General features: G+C 36.9%; 1 protein-coding gene across 1 annotated transcript; it reads right to left on the reverse strand.

Moving 5' to 3' along the window:
* Nucleotides 1-1,939: 1,939 nt before the first annotated feature.
* LOC118204526 (uncharacterized) lies at nt 1,940-22,432 on the reverse strand. Its single transcript, XM_035376838.2, has 4 exons — nt 22,241-22,432; nt 11,257-11,623; nt 6,861-7,099; nt 1,940-2,022 (listed from the first exon to the last, which is right to left on the reverse strand). The coding sequence occupies exons 1-4, from the start codon at nt 22,368-22,370 to the stop codon at nt 1,940-1,942; spliced, it is 819 nt and encodes a 272-aa protein (XP_035232729.2). The 5' UTR covers nt 22,371-22,432.
* Between the last annotated feature and the right edge of the window lie 51 nt (nt 22,433-22,483).

The following is a 22,483-nucleotide window of genomic DNA, read 5'->3' on the forward strand; positions in this document are numbered from 1 at the left end:
TACGTTGGGGTCAAATGATTGATCATATCTACGATACGGATACCGGGAAAAGGGTAGATAACAGATAGTTAAATCAACCTTATTTTTAACTGCCCTTTTCTCAATGATCGCACTTTCTGAACCTTTTATGGTCAAAATTGTAGGTTTAAGGAGTGTTTATTAGCTTAAGAAACGTTGTTATAATCGTACGCGGTAAGAAAAATTACGAAATTAATTCTCTGAAAAGACTAATCTTAATTCTTTCAATATTCGGGATTTAGAAGTGCATGTACAAATTTTCTCCGAATTTTAACTTTTTACTTCCTTGTACGAAGTAAAGGAAGTACTATAATCACGAAAAATTCCGGATACCATACATCAACGAAAATATCCATTTTATCAGCTATCGAAAGCAATTTAACGATATTTTTGCATATACGTAAGGACGTAAGGATAGAATAAAGGACTCTTTTTCCCAAAACCAATTATAAAACTGATTCAAAATGGATTCAGAAGAGACTTTTCATAGCATCTGAACGTACGTATGTATGTATCTCGCATAACTCAAAAACAAGTAGCCTCAGAACGTTGAAATTTTGTACGCAGAACTGCTACAACATGTAGTTGTGCATCTCATATATATATATATATATATATATATATATATATATATAATAATAATAAAATTCCATAGTCAAGAATACACTTAAATTCTAACTGTATGTTCTTTTCATTTTTAATGGCGACGTTCTCTTATTTGAAAGTACGTGGAATTAAATCCACAGCCCCGTAGTCAAGTTGTTTTTCCCGCCTTTTCTACACGTACAGTTATAGAATGTTCTGGAAATATTTAAAGCGAACTAGATTGGCTGACGAGACTGACGTCATTTCTCTGAAGCTCCGCCTTTCCAGAGGCTACAAAAGGACTCGCAAAGGAATACCGGGGGCTTTTTCTTAAATGTCACGATGCAGTAAACTTCATACAAAATGTTATTAGTAATTCTTTTTATTTACTCCGGATATCTGATTTTGTAACTGCTGTTTCTCCTGAATAATAATAAATGGATCCTGTTTTTTTTTTAAAACGTATCGTCTGATAATTTAAGCTACGACTAATGCTGGTACATCATATATATATATATATATATACATAGCCACTCTGTAACTCTGCTCCGTCAGCTCAGTGTTTTTATTCTTATATGTTGGTAAATTGTGCATTTTTTGCTTTAAAAATGATTGAACTATGTTGTTCATCTTCCGGTTAGGGTTTTTATGCCTTTAGTTAATCTACATGCAATAGTTGTAAAATTATCAAAATTTAAAAATTATTTAAGTGCGGCTAAGCCCAAATTTTTTTACCATAGCAGCCATATTTATCTACATTTGAAATTTAACAGAATAGTGAATTGGTTCTTTCTGCACCTTCAGTGTCTTTTTGCCGAGTGAGACAGCAAGGAAATTTTAAGTTTTGAGCACCGAAAAACTGCCTTCTTGCCTGCTGGCCGAATGTCTTGTTTTTCTGTAAGAAAGTTCCGTTTGGAAACGGAACTTTCTTACAGAAAATGAAATTTTAGAAATGAATTTACATGGTTCTAACTGTCTAGAAGCTTGAATTACAGCTCTTCAGATCTTATTAAACTTCCAAGAGAGTTATTACAATGGTCTTAGTGTCCCGTGAAGCTTAAAATAACCTGTCTTTTTTACTAACTCGAAAAGGTATTTTCTCCTTATTTTCCGCATGCCTTCTTTGTGTAATTGGACGCTGTTGGTTGTGCATTAGCACTGAAGGCGTAATGAGTAAGTTTCCTCAAGTACAGTTTTCATTAAAGAATTATAAGTCAAAAAAGATTAACTACGAAATCTTTATTTAATAAAATAGAATAATTTTGCTTAACTTAAGCATAACAAAAAGTAATAATCTTCACGGACATTAAAACACTGAAGTATTGAAAAGAATAACTTACAAAGAATCATCATCAATATCAGGCTTACCTATTTTAGGCAATAAGAAAAAAGAAACAGGAACATACTTCGACATAGTACCTGAAAAGATAAAGCAATAACTGATTTAGACCTTTGACTCAGGTGCAAAATAGCTTATAAGGTGAGACTCGAATGCACTCCACGTAGCTAAGGTGAAAGTCAAATATACTGCATTGCACACGAACTTTACTTTCTCTCGCCAATATATATCTCGTCGCACGTTCGTTTCGTATGCCTTTCGAGTTTCATTATGCAAAATGCCTAAATTTATGCTAACAGAAGCCCTCTGGACGGGCATTGGGGAAGTCCAAAATTCGAATCCCGGCTAGGGCATTCTGTTTTCTTCATTTTCCTGACATCGAAAAAATTCTAAAACACTGTAGCGACCGAATTAAAAAGTGGTGGATGATATTTCTCCACTTCCAGGATTTGTCGACTGGGTCTCTGAATCCCCAGTCGCCCTTTTAAAGGAGGAGTATTTTCTCCCTCCTCTCCGCTTGCCTTCGTAATTGTAACGGGAAGCACACGTACTTAGGAAGACCAAAGTTTAAATCCCGGGGAGCGCATTTTTAAGTGCACATCTGTATCGTCACCGAGAAAGTGGCTTCTAGAATGCACCAATTGGCTTCCAGTAATATCCTGTCATTTTGACCTATGCCGCGTTGTAAGCAAGGTGGTTGAAAATGCTTTGATATAATTTCCTGTACAAAATAATTAAAACAATCGTGGATTCCTTGTCGAAATTTTCAGTGCCAAGTTAGATCAAATATGAACATAATTATATATGTAAATAGTAGAAGTCTTAGCATTATTTATTGCAGTCTGTATGAAAAACATGTTCTATAATAATAGAAAGTGCACAGTTTCGTTCAAAGCGAACTTCCCTAATTTTCATTCCTACACATTTAGTGTATTAAATTTCACAATAGCTGTTCACTTTTAAGGTATTTCTCCCGCCTTCTTAGCATGCTTTCGTGGTGTGGTGGTCAGCACACTCGGCGCGCATTCTAGAGGTCTGTGGTTCGAGTCTTGGCGAGGGCATTGCTCATTTTTCATCTCTCCTGCTTCAAAATAACTTAACAGTGGCGCCCGAACTAAAAAAAGAGGGTGGATGATGATTCTTCACCACTGGGGTTTGGCGAATGGGTCGTCTAATCCACAGTCCGCCTTTTAAAGGGGGAGTATATAAGGTATTTCTCCCGCCTTCTTAGCATACCTTCGAGGTATAGTGGTCTGCATGCTGGGCGCGTATGCGAGAGGTTCGAGGTTCGAGTTCTCGCGAGGGCACTGCTCATTTTTCCCATCTCCTGCTTCGAAAAAATTCTAATGACTCTACACACTGTTAAGTGTATTGCCTGCAAAAGAAATACCCTTCAAACAGAATGAATTTGTCTTACTCACAACGAATATATTTAAGTTACTCATGAATTACTTTGAATGTTAACAATTGGTGTAATCAGATTATTCACAATACACATTCTGAATCTTACACTTTCAAAGTCAAAGGAATGCAATCATTGATATAAGAGAATACTAGATTAATTTTAACGCTTGCAGTTATTCTCGGCTCAATAAAAAAAAAAATTATACGTTCGAATTCCCTTAATCCACAGGCGTTAGTAAAAGCATAATATCCGAGGCTAATTGTAGCTTGAGTCATTTTCTCGATACAAAGAGCGATAATGTGCAACGAATATTAATCTGACTATCATCGCGTGATAAGTATCGCGAAGTAAGTGAAATATTGACGTTTAAATAAACTTATAAAATGAAAGCCCTACTAAATTTTCGATCAAAATGATAGCGGCATTTATACGTCATAGGTTTATAAGTGCGAAATAAATGCAAAATAAAACGTAAATAACAACATGCTCTCATATGCACAGTTTGAAAGATTCAGCGTCACAAGAGCAATAAAACCAGCCTCATTGGTCCATTTTTGAAACCCCCGCCCTCAGTGGCGATACTGATGTGCACTTGTGAATTGTGCTCCCAGCGAGGGCATTCCACGTTATTCTTTAAATAACTAGTGCAGTTATGACGGTTATGGAAGGAAAATACTATCATTTGCATACATTTTTTTTTCCCCTAATATCATCATAGCTAAATCTAATCAAATGGCAGTTTCAGTCTCTCTCTTATGGGGTTCCACCCCTTTTATATAACAACTGAATGGGGAGAAACCTAGTGAACAGCCAAGCGAACATTCTGTTTAGTTTAGCAACAGAAACGTAAACTCGAGAAGGGTTAATTTCTCTTTACTGCTCAAAATAAGAGTTTAACATATGGCCCCTTTCTCAGGGCGTACAGCAAAGCCCGCACTTGAGCTTGAATGCAAAATAATAAAAAATCTGATGTGTACACCACATGACTTCCTTGTACGGAATATTAAATTATACGCATTTTTTCTTGCATTTTATTTAAACTTATTAGATTGAATTAAATCTACTTCGCCGACAGCGCATAAACCACAATGGAATAAATGCATTCTTTAAAATTCACTTTATTTACCATAGCGACACTCTGGCGCTAAGTTTACATATTTCGTTCATATTATAACTCAGAATGCACAAAAAGTATATTATTTAAAGAATTATCTAATCGTTGCCACATGTTCTATTCAAATACTATAATTAAGCTATAACGATGTATAAAAGAAATTAAGCAAATAAAACAAAAAAGAAACAGTTTTTCACAGACGATTGAGTATTTCTCATTTAATTAATTCAGTTCTTACTTCGCGAGAAGGCAAAAATACATAAAAACTCAAAACATCTATATTAACAATTACGAAGTAAATTTCAAACGCTTATTTCCTCGAAAAAATTCCAAAAAGAATTAAGCATGATTTAATTGGCAATAATAAATGAATGCGTTATCTTTGTTGTTGCGAAGCTAAGTTTCTCTAGATTGGCAACAAATCCACTAGTCTCCTGTTTCAAATGTAAACATGAATGGCCGCCATTAAAAAAAGGCTTAGCGGCAATTAAACAACTTTATAATTGCTGATAATTCTAAAAATATTGCACACAGATTTACTAAAGGCATAAAATTCTTAACCGGAAGATAAAAACAACATAATTCAATCATTTTTAAAGAAAAAAATGAACAATTTACAAACATATAAGAGTAAAGAAACTGAGATCACTATGCCGAGTAACGGAGTGGATATATATATAAATATAGTATTAATATACGTTTGGTGCGGCCGATTGCAACCCAAATACGAGGTGCACATCTACATGATATAGCAGTCCTATATACAAAATTTCAACGTTCAGAGGCTACTCGTTTTCGAATTATGCGAGATACGTACGTACGCACGTACGTACATACGTTCGTACAGACGCGACGAAAAATTCTCTTCAGAATTGATTTTAAAGCAGTTTTATCATTTTCTTGGAGGAAACGAGTATTTTATTCTGTCCTTACGTACAGATAACACGCAAAAACATCGTTAAATTGCATTCGATAGCGGTCAAAATGGATATTTTCGTTGAAATATGCTGCCTGAAACTTTTCGCGATTACAATACTTCCTTTTTACTTCGTACAAGGAATTAAAAATGAGACTTATTTAATGCGTAACTAAAACGATATAGCCGAAGCTATCAAAATTCTAAGTAGCTTGCCTCTAAATATTGAATAAGCTAGTGAAGCTATCAAGAGCCTGTAATACGGCCAAGCGTAGTATCAGCTTAGTAGAGTAGTTTGCTAGAAGGCAAATCACTCTTCCGATCAGCGCACTAGTCAGAAACTCTGAGGCTCTCTTTCGAAGTCAGTGAAAATCAGTCAGTGGAGTCAGTGTTAGAACAGTGCTGTATATAAATCTAATATATATCCTAAGTCGCCCTTTCGAGACATAAAAAATGCAATTTGAATTTTGTCAATCGACCCAGGAAAACAGGAGATATAGAACAACCCCTTTTTTTTTCGCACAGTTCACGTATATATGCCGTATAACTCAAAAACGATTAGCCGTGTAATGTCAAAATTGTGCATACGGGACTGCTATAACATCTACTTGGGCGCCTCCCTTTTTTTTTTAACCCAATCTGCCGTACCAGAAGTACATTTATATATATGTTACCCTGAAAGACAGAAATTGGAGAATGTCGACTTTCACCGGAGAATGTCAACATTCACCAAATACGTCGGTGAAAGATCGAATATTTCTTTACATTGCTGTGATTGTAGGTCGAAACGAGAGGAGTATATGTACACGCTGCCATTCCAAAAGGAAGCGTTCCACAAATAAATACAGTTGTAAAAGCAAGGGCCTCTTGTGCAATTCAAAGTGTCATAATAGTTTAAGTCGTTGCAATAAATAAGATTTGAATCACATAATTTGGTAAGTTTATAACTTCTATTATTTTCCTTTCTCATTTTGAATGTACTGTGTGTTTTAAGTTCTTATATTCTTAAGTTCTTATTCTGAGTCTCAAGTTCGTTTTTTCGCGAATGAATTACGGAGAAGGAAATATAATATTGTTATATGTTCAACATTCACCATTAGTACATGGTGAATGTCGACATTCACCGGTGTAAGTCAGAAATAAGAGTATTTGGAAAATATTTCGGACATACACCAAGAGACTATATGAATGTTGGCATTCACCGGTGAAAGTTGATATTCTCCAGATTTCGGTGTTTCACCGTAACATATACAATCATCACCCTTACCTTTATTTTTGCAATCTTTGGCCATAGTCGTATACTTCCAGTTACAGGAGTGTTTTAAATGAAAAAAGTATTCATGTTTTTGCAATGTCAAATTTAAAAAAAATTAATTTTGGACAAATAATGGAATTTTACTTTGAATGCGGCCGCCTTCCGGGTCCTATATTTACAGCTGGGAAAGACCCGAACAACAATAACAACCAGCAAGGAAACACTTACTTTTAGGGGTTGGGGCAGTCGTTTGGTTCTTAGTATGCACCTCGTGATGATGGTGACGATGGTGGTGATCATCATTCCTCATCTGTAAGGGGTCACGAGTAGAACTTCTGCTTCTGGATTGATTGTGGCTATGATGATTGTGGTGTGACTGGTGCCGAGTTGCTACTATCGCTGGTTCAGTCACCGGTTCTGCTAACGGTTGTGAGAATTGTTGATGCTCGCCGTTTTCATCAGAATCTCTAAAAAGTATTTTTCACATGAAAAATCGTGTAAGTTTTCTATACAGAGTCTGTTTGCAGATTTGTTTCAGACGATTTTCATTGCATTTACAGAAATATTTTACCTAAAAGTTTTATTTTTTAAATGTTCTATTTGGTAACTCTTATTCTTCACTGCCTTTCTACACCGTAATTTCCAAGACATACCTTTTGTAGTATCGGTATTTAAGAGGAATGGTATTTTATACTATTTCTTTTGAACAGCTTTCCAAAGTCCAAGACGTGTTACCGGTCGGTGTTACAATCCGCTTTTTAAAAGAACAAAAACGCAAACATCCATGAGTTAGTTATCGGGTGATTTAGTAGGGTTATGAGTGTGTGGAGATGCGCGCCTCCAACTTGCACGCAACCAAGAGGTGACTGTTGAAACTGGAAAATAGACAGAGTCTTGCTAAGGGTTTAAGTCCCTTTTTATTCAACTTAAGAAATTACAATTGCGTGCTCTTGACGCTCACAAACTACGCCGACCCGGCGGTAAAATAAAAATAAGAACCTGAAAAGAAAATAATAACAAGACTCTAACTACGAGGCTCTCTAAACGTAACTAACCTCACCGCGTTTTACAATACCGCTGCTAATTCAGCAAACTTTGAATATCACGTTGAACGATTAACAATTCTCCGAGGCAAGCACACAGGCCGAAACGCGGGGTTCTTCAATTTCTGGCTAACTACCTCCGCGCTCGTGAAGTAAGAACAGCACATTTCGAACTCGTTTCCTCTTTATTTAACAGAATACTTCTGCTGATAATTTGAATCCTTGCGCGTTCTACTAAAATTTACATACTCTGGCATTGGCAGTTCCAGGGGAAAGTAAGGCTTGACAGGAAAGATAGTTTAAACTTAAAATAGATGTTAGTTAAAATAAATATAAACCCTACAAGTGAAAGGTTACCTTGATAACCGTTTCTTGCTCCATTTTTAACTTCCTTCTACTAAGCAAAGGAAATACTGTAATTGTGAAAGTTTTCGGGTTTCATATTTCAAAGAAAATATTGTTACAAAATGTAAAGGCGCGGTAGGATAGCTTCCCCGCAAAGCAGTTTTAGGGTTGCCATAAAATGGCAAAGGAGGGCAGGGTTGCAACATTTGGCAATAAATCGCCCATTTGGCGACAAAATCGACGATATACCATGGACGTTTGGAGAACCTTCTGGAACGAATTCCTACCGGTTTAGCCCAGAATGTTCTCGAACACAAGCCGAAAGCTATATAAACCCTGCTGGTCCGCAGTCAGTCAGTGTGCTTTATCGAGAGGGAGAGTGTGCATCTCTCATCGAGTGTGTGTGCCTCGTCTAGCGAGCTGTTAGTCACTGAGCGAGTGTCTCGAAGTCTAGTGCCGAGTTGGTCGTCGAGTGCATCGAGAGTGTCATTTAGTGCATCGCAAATTAGTGCATCGTCGAGTTTTGTGTTAGACTGTAAAGGGATTTTGGAGCTCTCTTGATTAGTACTGGCTAAATAAAGTGTTTTTTGATACTTCATCAAGTGTCGTCGTTATTCACTCCAAATCTACGAACCCCGTACGAACGTCAAGGAAGTAAATAACGCAACAACTGGTGTCAAAAGCAGAAAAGAGAAAAATGCAACAATATTCATTTTGAACGCTATCGAATGAAATTTAACGATGTTTTCGCGTGATATTTGTACGTAAGGCGCAGAATAAAAGACCCTTTGTCTCAAAACGGATTGCAGAAAGGGTTTAAAATGGATTCAGAAGAGTTTTTTTTTTTTTTTTTTTTTTTTTTTTTTTTTTTTTGCGATGTCTGTACTGTTGATGTTTATCATAAAATTCGATAAAATAATCGCTTATTATCCTGAGGTAACATTATTCTGATAAAAATCTGTCATTAAAGATTTTATATCATATCGAAACTGAAAGCTGTTTAGTCTTTCCAAACCCATACCTCTATCTTCTACACTACCTAAAGCTGCCGCTATCAGGCATTCCATTTCATTATGCTAAACACAGTGGCTCCTTGTATCCATAATATTTCTTTATATCCGATTTATATACATTTCGAAGTTTGTTTTAGCTGTATAAAATAATATTAAACGCGTAAGAAGTTAAGAGGCCAAGAGATTCTTTCGTTACATCCAAAATTTCGTTATAAGGCGAGTTTGTTACAGCGGGATTCGATTGTCCACAGAAACGAACCATAATCTTTATTTCTCTTAATAAACAAGACACTGGAACTGATACGTAACCAATTTATTTGAAAGATAATTATAAGGGTTATTCAAATGAGAAGCTACGAAACGTCATAACAAATAAACCGCTGTAAATCTGGATATGCCGCTTCAGCATAACGTAGTGACACACCTAAGGACGCGAATGTAGTGTCTGGCATTGTTGTGCGCATGCGCGAGTGCTCTTCCATGACGCAAGAGAGAAGTAGGCAGTTGTGTGTTCCGTCCACTTCAGTGCCTGTGAGGACCTCATGGCATCCACATTGCAAAATCTGGCGAACGAAGAGCAGCGAAGTGTTATCAGATTTCTGACTGTGAAAGGGGTTAAACCAGTCGCTATTCATAGCCGGCTGGTGGCCATATACGGGGAGACTGTGCGTCCGAAACGTCAGTGATAAACTGGAGTTCCAGTTTCCGCGAAGGCCTGGAGTGTTTGAGTAATGCCCCGAAACCAGGCCATGCAAACATGGTAATCATGGCCGAACTCATCGACAAGGTAAACAACCTAGTGAGAAGTGACATCTCAGAGGGAAGCGCCTCAACTCGGACGACGAACTGAAGGACACAGTGGAGGACTGTCTCTTGTCGTCACGGCAACCGGAATTCTGGAGAGAGGGAGTCCTTCTGCTCGTGAAACAGTGGTATATTTCTGCTCAGCCCTCTGGTGATTGATTACCTATGAATAAAGACTTCAATATATCCATAGTGTCGTTTCGTACCTTTTCATTTGAATACCCCTTATTTTATCCCCCTCAAGTCTTGCAGGTCGCCTCAAAAAGTGTGCTCTTAGCCGGCGAAGGGGTGTACCTGGACGGAATAGGGTAAGGAGAGGTGAAGGACTGTCTTGTCACGGCTGCAGGAATCCTGGGAAGAGGGAATCCTTCGGCTCGTGGAACAGTGGGATAGTTGTGGTCAGGCCTCTGGTGGTTGCTTGTGAATAAAGACTTCAATATATCCATTGTGTTGTTTCGTACCTTTTCATTTAAACACCCCTTATTTTATCCCCCTCAAGTCCTGCAGGTCACCTCAAAGTGTGCTCTTAGCTGGCGAGGGGGTGTGTACCTGGGCGGAGTGGGCGCAGTGGAGGACTGTCTCTTGTCACGGCTACAGGAATCCCGGGAAGAGGTAATCCTTCGGCTCGTGGAACAGTGGGATAGTTGTGGTCAGGCCTCTGGTGGTTGCTTGTGAATAAAGACCTTCAATATATCCATTGTGTTGTTTCGTACCTTTTCATTTAAACACCCCTTATTTTATCCCCCTCAAGTCCTGCAGGTCACCTCAAAGTGTGCTCTTAGCTGGCGAGGGGGTGTGTACCTGGGCGGAGTGGGCGCAGTGGAGGACTGTCTCTTGTCACGGCTACAGGAATCCCGGGAAGAGGGAATCCTTCGGCTCGTGGAACAGTGGGATAGTTGTGGTCAGGCCTCTGGTGGTTGCTTGTGAATAAAGACCTTCAATATATCCATTGTGTTGTTTCGTACCTTTTCATTTAAACACCCCTTATTTTATTCCCCTCAAGTCCTGCAGGTCACCTCAAAGTGTGCTCTTAGCCGGCGAGGGGGTGTACCAGGGCGGAATGGGCGAAGTACGACGGGAGAATAATGTCATGGAAGTGTCATTCAAGCTGTGAAGACCGTTCCATAATGTTCACCTAAGGCTGCAGGCAAAAGAGCATAGACAGACTTCTACCCTTGGACTTTGCACAGAGGGTTTCAGTCCTTTTGACCAACAGAAGTTCCTCACTTCCTTCTATATATGACAGATCTTTCGAGGATAAGCACAACAACAACACCCCTTACATTATTTGTTTAACACCAGTAATATACACTCTAAAGTAAGTAATATACATTCTAAAATTATTCTGTTATAATCTTATTCTATTATTATCTATTCTAAACTGTACTAAAATAAAGACGAAAGTAGAAACGGTTTTACTTGTGATCATGATGATGATGATGATCACCGCCCTGAGCATGAGCAGCTGCAGCATTCCCAGTACCACTGTGAGAATGAGACTCGTGGTAATGCTGTTCACCGCTGTGAGTATGCTGTTCGTCGCTGTGGGAATGCTGTTCGCCGCTGTGAGAATGCTGTTGGTTGTTGTGGGAATGTTGTTCATCGCTGTGGGAATGCTGTTCGCCACTATGGGAATACGACTCTCCACTGTGGGAATGATATTCTCCACTATGAAAGTGAGGCTCCCCACTGTGGTAGTGGTGCTGTCCACCATGCGAATGCTGTTCACCACCGTGATGGTGATGATCAATGTGGGAAGTGTATTCTCCATGCCATCCTCCGTGATCTAATAAAATAAAAAAAAATAAAAATAAATAAATCGCTCAAAAAAAAAGTATTGAAGCACAGTATATCCAGCCACTTTGGAATTCGTTATTAAATCGAAAAAGGAAACCTTGTAATTATATTTGTTACTGCAATATGAGCGTGATTCAAAATTGAAAACGTAAGATAATACCATTTACATACACCAGACTTTTGCATCCAATAGTGTATCCGTCTTCTTTTTACTTCCTTGTACGAAGTAAAAAGGAAGTATTGTTATCGCGAAAAGTTTCAGGCAGCATATTTCAAAGAAAATATCCATTTTGACTGTTATCGAATGCAATTTAACGATGTTTTTGCGTGATATCTGTACGTAAGGACAGAAAATAAAAGACTCGTTTCCTCCAAGAAAATGATAACACTGCTTTAAAATCCATTCTGAAGAGAATTTTTCGTCGCGTCTGTATGAACGTATGTACGTACGTGCGTACGTACGTATCTCGCATAACTCGAAAACGAGTAGCCTCAGAACGTTGAAATTTTGTATATAGGACTGCTATAACATGTAGATGTGCACCTCGTATTTGGGTTGCAATCGGCCGCACCAAACGTATATTAATACTATATTTATATATATATCCACTCCGTTACTCGGCACAGTGATCTCAGTTTCTTTACTCTTATATGTTTGTAAATTGTACATTTTTTGCTTTAAAAATGATTGAATTATGTTGTTCTTATCTTCCGATTAAGGTTTTTATGCCTTTCGTAATTCTGGAGCAATATTTGTACAATTATCAACAATTTAAAAGCTGTTTAAGTGCGGTTAAGTTTTAAATAACATGGCGGACATATTTGTTTACATTTGAAACCGCAGAATTGTAGATTTGTTGCCAATCTAGAGAGACTAAGCTTCGCAGCAACAAAAATAAAGCCTTCATTTATTATTGCGAATTAAATCATGCTTAATCCTTTCTGTAATTTTTTCGAGAATATAAGTGTTTAAGATTTACTTCGTAATTTTTAATACATATATTTTGAGTTTTTATGTATTTTTGCCTTGTCGCGAAGTGAGAACTGAATTAATTGAATGAGAAATACTGAATCGTCTGTGAAAATATGTTTCTTTTCTGTTTTATTTATCTAATTTCTTTCATACATCGTTCTAGCTTTATTATAGTATTTGAATAGAACATGTGGCAACGATAAGATAATTCTTCAAATGATATAAATTTTGTGCATTCAGAGTGTCATTATAGTAAACAAATATAGTGAATTTTAAAGAGTGCATTTATTCTATTGTGGATTATGCGCTGTCGACGAAGTAGATTTAATTCAATCCAATCAATTTAAATGAAATTTTTAAAAAAATGCTTTGTAGGGTTTATGTTTATTTTAACTAACATTTATTTTAAGTTTAAACTATCTTTCCTGTCAAGCCTTACTTTTCCCTGGAACTGCCAATGCCAGAGTATGTAAATTTTTAGTAGAACGCGCAAGGATTCAAATTATCAGCAGAAGTATTCTGAGTTAAATAGAAAGGAAACGAGTTCGAAGTGTGCTTTTCTTACTTCACGAGCGCGGAGGTAGTTAGTCAAAAATTGAAGAACCACGCGTTTCGGCCTGTGTGCTTGCCTCGGAGAATTGTTAATCTTTCAACGTGACATTCAGAGTTTGCTGAATTATCAGCGGTATTGTAGAACGCGGTGAGGTCAGTTACGTTTAGAGAGCCTCGTAGTTAGAATCTTGTTATTATTTCTTTTCAGGTTCTTATTTTTATTTTACCGCCGGGTCGGCGTAGTTTGTGAGCGTCAAGAGCACGCAATTGTAATTTCTTAAGTTGAATAAAAAGGGACTTAAACCCTTCGCAAGACTCTGTCTAATTTCCAGTTTCAGCAGTCACCACTTTGTTGCGTGCAGGTTGGAGGCGCGCAACTCTACAACGTATAATTTAATATTCCGTACAAGGAAGTCATGTGGTGTCCACATCAGATTTTTTAGTCATGGTAACTCGTTCGCAGTGCGTATGTACAGTAAATTTTGAACTCTGTGTATAATCAGTTTATTTCATTTTCTCAATCTCATTGTTGTCAAATACACATGCCACCTTCTCATGCATAAAAGCCACACGTATGTATCAGCCGCATTCTTAATTTTCCCCTCCACTTAAAAAAACAAATTCCCAGCATAAGCCCCGGGAATAGTCTGTCTTACAATCTACAATATTTTTTTTTTGGAAGGTGTGAAGGCAGATAAAATGAAAACAACACTTACTACACACTGAGACAAAATTAGCAGTATTGTCTTTATGACTAGAAAATTTGCCTGCAGTACCAGTATCACTATTTCTGCTCCCGGTATTCCACAGCATGTCATTCTCAGAGCCGTCTAGATGGATATACTAAAAGTCGAAAATCCTTTAACGATTGTTTCACACTTTATATTCTCCCAGACTGCTAGACTCCGTTCAAACGTACGCTGTATACTTGGGCATTTGATTTCCCTTTTGACGTACGGTCACAGTTTCGTATACTTGTTCAATCACAATTAAACTTGTATAATCTTACGTAGCATTCACCCAAAACAAATGGATATTATACTCAACTAGCGGAAGTTAACGATGCCATTAATGCATCTAACAACAGAGAGAACGATTACCTCTATAATCCTTCTCTAATAACGATGTAAAAAATCTGATGTGTACTCCACATGACTTCCTTGTACGGAATATTAAATTATACACATTTTTTCTTGCATTTTATTTAAACTGATTGGATTGAATTAAATCTACTTCGCCGACAATAGAAACAACAATAGAATAGATGCATTCTTTAAAATTCACTCTATTTGTTTACCATAACGACACTCTGGCGCTAGGTTCACTTAACAGTATTGTTACGAATTTGGTATTTAAAAAGCTAATGTTAGTTCAATTATAAATTAAATGGTTTTATTTCTCGCGCAGTGCAGCGCGTGACGAATATTAAAAGAAAGCTAAGCCGAAAAATTGAAAATACAAGAGCGCGTGCATTAAATAAATAAATATCTCTTTTTGATTTCGAGAAAGTACTGGAAAGTTCTAGCGCGTGATTTTAAAATCTTATAAAAAGAGGAAAACATCTCAGTTTGTAGTAGTTGCTTAGTTTGTTGTTGTTTAGAAAACTGGTCTTGTTGATTGTAGCGAATTCGCGGATTAGCGTTCTTTAGCTGTTTTGAATTACGTTCTATTGGACATTTGAGTAGTTAAAAGATAACTACTGTGAGATATTGTAATACTGCATGAGAATTTGAGAAAATTTAAGCATTTTGTTGTGATAATAATAAATTTTTGTTCATTTTTCATCGGACTTGTGCATTCATTTCATAACGAACCCGTACGCACTCAACAATTTTTGGTGTCAGGAGTGGGGTTTGAATGCCAATAACAAGAGGGATGGAAGAACAATTGAGACAGCTCATTACTACTTTTGCTGCTTTCCAAGAAAAGATGGAAGCTGGCCAAACATCTTTTAAAGAAGAAATGAAATTGGGCCAGGAATCCCTCAAGGAAGAAATGAAAACGGCACAGGAACAAATGAAGTTGGGCCAGGAATCCGTTAAGGAAGAGATGAAATCTCTTAAAAATGAGATGAAAGCAGGTCAGGACGAAATGAAAAGAGAAATTACCTGCGTAATAGAAAATAAATTTGAGGCTATGGAAGGCAGAATAGACGCGGTTGAAACTAAAGTTGGACAAATAGAAGAAAGAGTTTCTTCGGTAAAAGAACAAGTAGAAGAAAGAATTTCTTCTGTAAAAGAACATATAGAAGAAAGAGTTTCTGCCGTCGAACAACAAATTGATGATAGGGTTTCTGCTGCCGTCGCCAAAGAAGTTGACAGCCTAAAGAAGTGCATAGCGACGGTAGGAAACAATTCTGAAGGTTTCAAATTTTTATCGATGCCTGCTCGTTCCGTTCTGAAACTATCTACATATGATGGGAAGACCTCCTGGCAGGTGTATAGGACACAATTTTCTATCGTTGCGGATGCGAATGGATGGGATTCCCAAGCTAAGGCCTGTCATCTCGCCGCTTCTCTGAGAGCAGACGCAGCGGATATCCTGCAGACGCTTCCCGAAAATCAAAGGCTAGATTTCGAAGCTCTATCCGGCGCTTTGGAGCTGCGCTTCGGCGAGAAATGTTTAAAAGACTACAGCAGGCTCCAATTAAAATCTCGTCAACAGAAGCTCACCGAAACGCTTCAGGAGCTCGCCACGGATGTTGAAAGGCTGTCACATCACGCCTTTTCGGAGTGCCCGACAGAAACAAGGGAAATCCTGTCCCTGCAATATTTCATCGACGGCATCCGGGACCCTGAAATACAGAAAGCACTGCGAATGGCAGATGTAAAGGATGTAAAAAGCGCTCTGTTGTACGCCGTGAAATGGAGGCAGCCCAGCAAGCAAGTAGTAGAGATCGCTACCCAGTTAAAGCTGTGCGAGTCCATGAGCCAGTGGATCAACTGATGGCTCGTTTAGATGATTTAGCCAGACAAGTCGACGCTTTGATACAAAGTAGGAGCGAGAGGAAAGTGGCTCCAAGGTGTTGGAGATGTGGTAGTGAAGGTCGCCTAAGACGGAATTGCAGAACGCCCCAGGGTACGGAATATAAAGCAGATGATTTTACAAGTCAGTGGCTTGAGACGGAACAGAAGTGAAAAGAAACTAGTTCTAAAGTGCTGGAACTACGGAGTTGAAGGCCACATACGAAGAAACTGCAAAACACTCCGAGGTACGGAAAATAAGACCATTTCCCAGCAACGACGCAGTAAACAAATTAGTGATTATATCGAGGAATGCAGGTTGCCAGATAATGAAAAACCTTGTTTTAAAGCGCTTAAAATTTATACAGTGAGTGGCAACAGTAACGGACTGTCCATTAATGGGAATATCGATGGAGTTCCTTGCAATATGATCATTGACACAGGAGCTAATGTTACCATCATTAGGAAAGATTTAGCTGAACAGTTTAAAGATAAACTTATTTGGACGCCATCCTGTGTTACACTTCAGACTGCGTCTGGTGATAAGATCGACATAACTGGGAAGTTAAACGTAAGCATGACGTTTGGAAGTGCCGCCTACCATTACACGGCATATGTGGCGGATATCACAGATCCATGCATACTCGGATTGGACTTTTTAAGGAAATACAATTTTTCCTTAGACTTGAAAAACAACAAACTGCTTTCAGCATCTGATGGCATGACTATGCATCCTCAAAAAGGATCCTCGCCTGGAAATGCCGACGCCTTGTCCGAAAGATCCAGATCGGGAAGCTGCCGAAGTCATACTAGGGTCGAAAAGAAACGCAAGACTACCAGCTCTTCTCCAGCCCAGATGCTCTTCGGTCGAGAACTTCGTCTGCCTTGTGACCGCCTGTTTGATCGCCGTACGGATGCGCCTTCATCGCCTGAGGAACACATCCAAGATGTCCAGGCCCGTTTTGAAGTGATGCCCCGTTTCGCACGAAAGCGAGTGAACTTGGCGACGGAGAAGATGAAGACCCGCTACGATACAAGAGCTACTGAACATCAGTTCCACGAAGGAGACAAGGTGTGGTTGTGGAATCCGACTCGACGGAAAGGACTTTGTCCGAAATTACAGTCACCTTGGGATGGCCCGTATACAGTCCTAAAAAGGCTGAATGACGTCGTGGTTCGGATTCTTCGAACTCTAAACCTAAAGTCGTTCATTACGACAGGTTAGCTCATTACTATGGCCATAGTACGTAATGTAAATAATTGTAAATAGTATCAGACCATGGTCCTTTTTCTTTATAAATGTGTATTTGATTTGATTTGTATTTAGTATTTGATTTGCATTTAGTATTTGATTTGTATTTAGTATTTGATTTGTATTTAGTATTTGTTTTGTATTTAGTATTTGATAGCCTTTGATTTGTTTAAGTTAGTTATTGCATTTATTGTTTATATTGTTTGATATTGTAATGTAACGTTTATGCCTCAGTTGCATTTATGCCACAGTTGTAAGTTTAGCTTCCTGTCCAGGGATTGTACTGCCCGGGACGTGCAGTCCTTGGGAAGGGGGCAGTGTTACGAATTTGGTATTTAAAAAGCTAATGTTCAATTATAAATTAAATGGTTTTATTTCTCGCGCAGTGCAGCGCGTGACGAATATTAAAAGAAAGCTAAGCCGAAAAATTGAAAATACAAGAGCGCGTGCATTAAATAAATAAATATCTCTTTTTGATTTCGAGAAAGTACTGGAAAATTCTAGCGCGTGATTTTAAAATCTTATAAAAGGAGGAAAACATCTCAGTTTGTAGTAGTTGCTTAGTTTGTTGTTGTTTAGAAAACTGCTCTTGTCGATTGTAGCGAATTCGCGGATTAGCGTTCTTTAGCTGTTTTGAATTACGTTCTATTGGACATTTGAGTAGTTAAAAGATAACTACTGTGAGATATTGTAATACTGCATGAGAATTTGAGAAAATTTAAGCATTTTTGTTGTGATAATAATAATTTTTTGTTCATTTTTCATCGGACTTGTGCATTCATTTCATAACGAACCCGTACGCACGCAACAGTATTATACTTCGTTCATATTATAACTCAGAATGCACAAAATTTATATCATTTAAAGAATTATCTAATCGTTGCCACATGTTCTATTCAAATACTATAATAAAGCTAGAAAGATGTATGAAAGAAATTAAGCAAACAAAACAAAAAAAGAAACATATTTTCACAGACGATTCAGTATTTCTCATTCAATTAATTAAGTTCTCACTTCGCGACAAGGCAAAAATACATAAAAACTCAAAATATCTGTATTAAAAATTACGAAGTAAATCTTAAACACTTATTCCCTCGAAAAAATTCCGGAAAGGATTAAGCATGATTTAATTCGCAATAGTAAATGAAGGCGTTATCTTTGTTGTTGGGAAGCTACGTTTCTTTAGATTGGGAACAAATCCCCTATCCTACTGGTTCAAATGTAAACAAGAAATGGCCGCCATAAAAAAAGGCTTAGCGGCACTTAAACAACTTTAAAATTGTTGATAATTCTAAAAATATTGCACACAGATTTACTAAAGGCATAAAATCCTTAACCGGAAGATAAAAACAATATAATTCAATCATTTTTAAAGAAAAAAATGTACAATTTACAAACATATAAGAGTAAAGAAACTGAGATCGCTGAGCCGGGTAATAGAGTGGATATATATGTAAATATATTTATATACGTTCGGTGCGGCCGATTGCAACCAAAATACGAGGTGCACATCTACATGTTATAGCAGTCCTATATACAAAATTTCAACGTTCTAAGGCTACTCATTTTTGAGTTGTACGAGATACGTTCGTACAGACGCCACGAAAAATTCTCTTCAGAATTCAATTTAAAGCAGTTTTATAATTTTTTTGGAGGAAAAGAGTGTTTTATTCTGTCCTTACATACAGATGTCACGGAAATACATCGTTAAATTGCATTGGATAGCTGTCAAAATGGGTATTTTCGTTGAAATTTGCTGCCTGAAACTTTTCGCGATTACAATACTTCCTTTTTACTTCGTACTAAGAAGTAAAAAAGTTTTCACAAATATTGTTTTCAGTGTTTTGATAATTTTCAGTAACTTCAGTATTCTAGAAATGCAAGAAATCTCTACATGAAAACCGATATTTACATATAATAATTAAAATCTCTACTGAATATCAATTTTGAAAAAATTGGATGCACAGAAACCATGAAATATAATTATTACTGAAATCCTGATTAAGACTCTGCACTAAAAGTATACCAGACAATATCATTTATAAAGAAAATTTAACTGTGGGCAATCAATAAATCTGTTTTAGTTTGCTTATGACAAAGCCAGCGTGCGTTATCCGTCCAAGCCAGTGTTTCTTAAACTTATGGGGCCGCAAATCCAAATTTTGGGTCAATGAAAATTCAATTCGGTAGCTGAATTCAAAGAAAGTGTATTCATAAGACTTTTAAAGACATTACATTAATTGATATTAATGAGATTAATTACTTGTTATATAAAGTGCAAAAGGAATTTGTAAAGCTATCTAGCGATTCAAACCTAAAACTTGAGTTTTTACAAAAATCCTTGATAAGTTCTAGATCGGAGTTAAAATTAGATTTCTCGTTATTTCTGGAAATGGCATAAAATCGTCTTCTCTCATTTAGCACCACATGGTTTTATAAAGCTACTTTTTCAGCTTTAACGCTAATTAAAACCAAATATCATTCAATGTTGATGATGCTTCATGTCTAGCAGGGTCAAATATCACGCCAACATTTAATTCGTTACGCAGCAGAAAACAATCACATCCGTCTCATTACAAATTTCTTTGATATTTTTTGTTTGCTTAAAATAAATCCTAAAATGCTTCTTTTTATATGTATATTCTCTACCAAAGAAGTGAATTATTTACGGGAGGATATATATTTTTATTAGTCCAAAGGGGCAATTTCCTCAGAAGGTCTATTAATTTCGTTTTGGCATTTTGCGTCGATTTACTATAAATGTCGGTTCACTTTCCAAATTGTTGTCATCAAATACTCGTATTAGAGCCCTGTATTATATTTAAAGAAATTAAATAATGAAGAATCTGCATCAATGTATGTATGCGTCTCGCATTGTGATAAATCAACGGTACCTAGAGCCATCGAATTGTGAATAACGTACGTTTCCACCCGATTATGGGCATCTGGAAGCCCAAATTTGGAATTTGTTTTATTATTTATTTATTTTGTAAAACTTTAACGAATATTTTATTAACAAACTAAACGATTTAAAAGCGAGCAATGGCAACACTCTACGGAGGTAAAAACAAACCTTTTTATCTCTATCGAGCCAGACTGTGTATCGGAAATTCTAAGGATACACTCATTTTAAAATTATTTTGCGACATTGCTGTTGAACTGACTTTTATGGTTTAAATACGAATAACATGATATTTAATAAATTAAGGTAACCCACAACAATGCATTACGCCCAAAGGGGCGTTAAAAAAACACCTTTTTGGGCGTAATGCAGAAGCTGAAACCTTTCCGATTTTATTTATTTATTACTTCCTTGTACGAAGTAAAAAGGAAGTATTGTAATCGCGAAAAGTTTCAGGCAGCATATTTCAACGAAAATATCCCATTCTGACCTCTTTCAAATGCAATTTAACGATGTATTTCCGTGATATCTGTATGTAAGAACAGAATAAAACACTCTTTTCCTCCAAAAAAATTATAAAACTGCTTTAAAATGAATTCTGAAGAGAATTTTTCGTGGCGTCTGTACGAACGTACGTACGCATCTCGCATAACTCAAAAACGAGTAGCCTCAGAACGTTGAAATTCTGTATATAGGACTGCTATAACATGTAGATGTGCACCTCGTATTTTGGTTGCAATCGGCAGCACCAAATGTATGTATAAATGTATAAATATATTTATACATATATCCACTCTGTTACCCGGCTCAGTGATCTCAGTTTCTTTACTCTTATATGTTTGTAAATTGTACATTTTTTGCTTTAAAAATGATTGAATTCTATCTTCTGAATCTGAATGATTGAAATTCTTATCTTCCGGTTAAGGTTTTTATCCCTTTAGCGAATCTGTATGCAATATTTTTAGAATTATCAACAATTTTAAAATTGTTTAAGTGCCGCTAAGCCTAATAAATTTTTTGATGGCGGCCACTGCTTGTTTACATTTAAATAGTGGATTTGTCGCCAATCTAGAGAAACTTAGCTTCGCAACAATAAAGATAACGCCTTCATTTATTATTTAAATCATGCTTAATCCTTTCTGGAATTTTTTCGAGGAAATAAGCGTTTAAGATTTACTTCGTAATTTTTAATACAGATATTTTGAGTTTTTATGTATTTTTGCCTTGTCGCGAAGTGAAAACTGAATTAATTGAGTGAGAAATAGTCAATCGTCTGTGAAAAACTGTTTCTTTTTTGTTTCGTTTGCTTAATTTCTTTTATATATCGTTCTAGCTTTGTTATAGTATTTGAATAGAACAAGTGGCAACGATTCGATAATTCTTTAAATGATATAAATTTTGTACATTCTGAGTTATAATATGAACGAAATATAAATACTGTTAATCTATCGGCAGAGTGTCGCTATGGTAAACAAAGTGAATTTTAAAGAATGCATTTATTCTATTGTGGTTTATGCGCTGTCGGCGAAGTAGGTTTAATTCAATCCAATAAGTTTAAATGAAATGCAAGAAAAAATGCGTATAATTTAATTTTCCGTACAAGGAAATCATGTGGTGTACACATCAGATTTTTTATTTAGATTTATGTTATATTTAATATCTACACTAGCGAAAAAATCTCAGTGATAAAAAGGGGTCGCGATTGAAAAACGTTTAAGAAGCCTTGTTCTAAGCTAATGCATGCCTTCTTCGAGGACTTCCTAAAAGAAATTGGCTCGTATCCACATTGCACATGGGCAAAGCAACGAAAACGCGTATGCATCGAGCTAAGTTTGTAGGTATTTGAATCCCGATCATATTACCGTTCAGCGACTTTACAAAGGCGGCTAATCATTCTTACAATATAGGACTTAGGAAGGATAACAATAAAAAATGAAGTTCAAACAAAAATATTTCATTTTTACCTTCTAATGCTCCATGGGTCTGGATCAAATATGCAGCTAAGGCCAGGAACAAAAGATAACGGTGCATCATGATGGACAGCAAACTTAACAGAAACGGTGTGGAGAGAAATTCTTCGCAATGATATTTCATTCTTCAAAAACTGATCCGGGCAAGCAATAATGAGCTTTTGTTAGCAAGGATTCATAGGTCAAGGATTTTTCCGATAGCTAGGAAAGGAAATATTTCAGAAACTACACGTTTGA

The sequence above is a fragment of the Stegodyphus dumicola genome, chromosome 3 (genome assembly GCF_044657685.1).
Source record: "Stegodyphus dumicola isolate Sdum_Otavi_A_Nest chromosome 3, ASM4465768v1".
NCBI classification, from domain to species: domain Eukaryota; kingdom Metazoa; phylum Arthropoda; class Arachnida; order Araneae; family Eresidae; genus Stegodyphus; species Stegodyphus dumicola.

Bases quoted from the DNA above. Each gene is read 5' to 3' on its own strand.
- LOC118204526 (XM_035376838.2), bottom strand. From the start codon at position 22,370: ATGAAATATCATTGCGAAGAATTTCTCTCCACACCGTTTCTGTTAAGT. The intron at 11,624-22,240 runs GTAAAAATGAAA...TTATTTTATTAG, and splicing joins GACCCATGGAGCATTAGAAG to ATCACGGAGGATGGCATGGA. The intron at 2,023-6,860 runs GTAAGTGTTTCC...TTATCTTTTCAG, and splicing joins GACTGCCCCAACCCCTAAAA to GTACTATGTCGAAGTATGTT.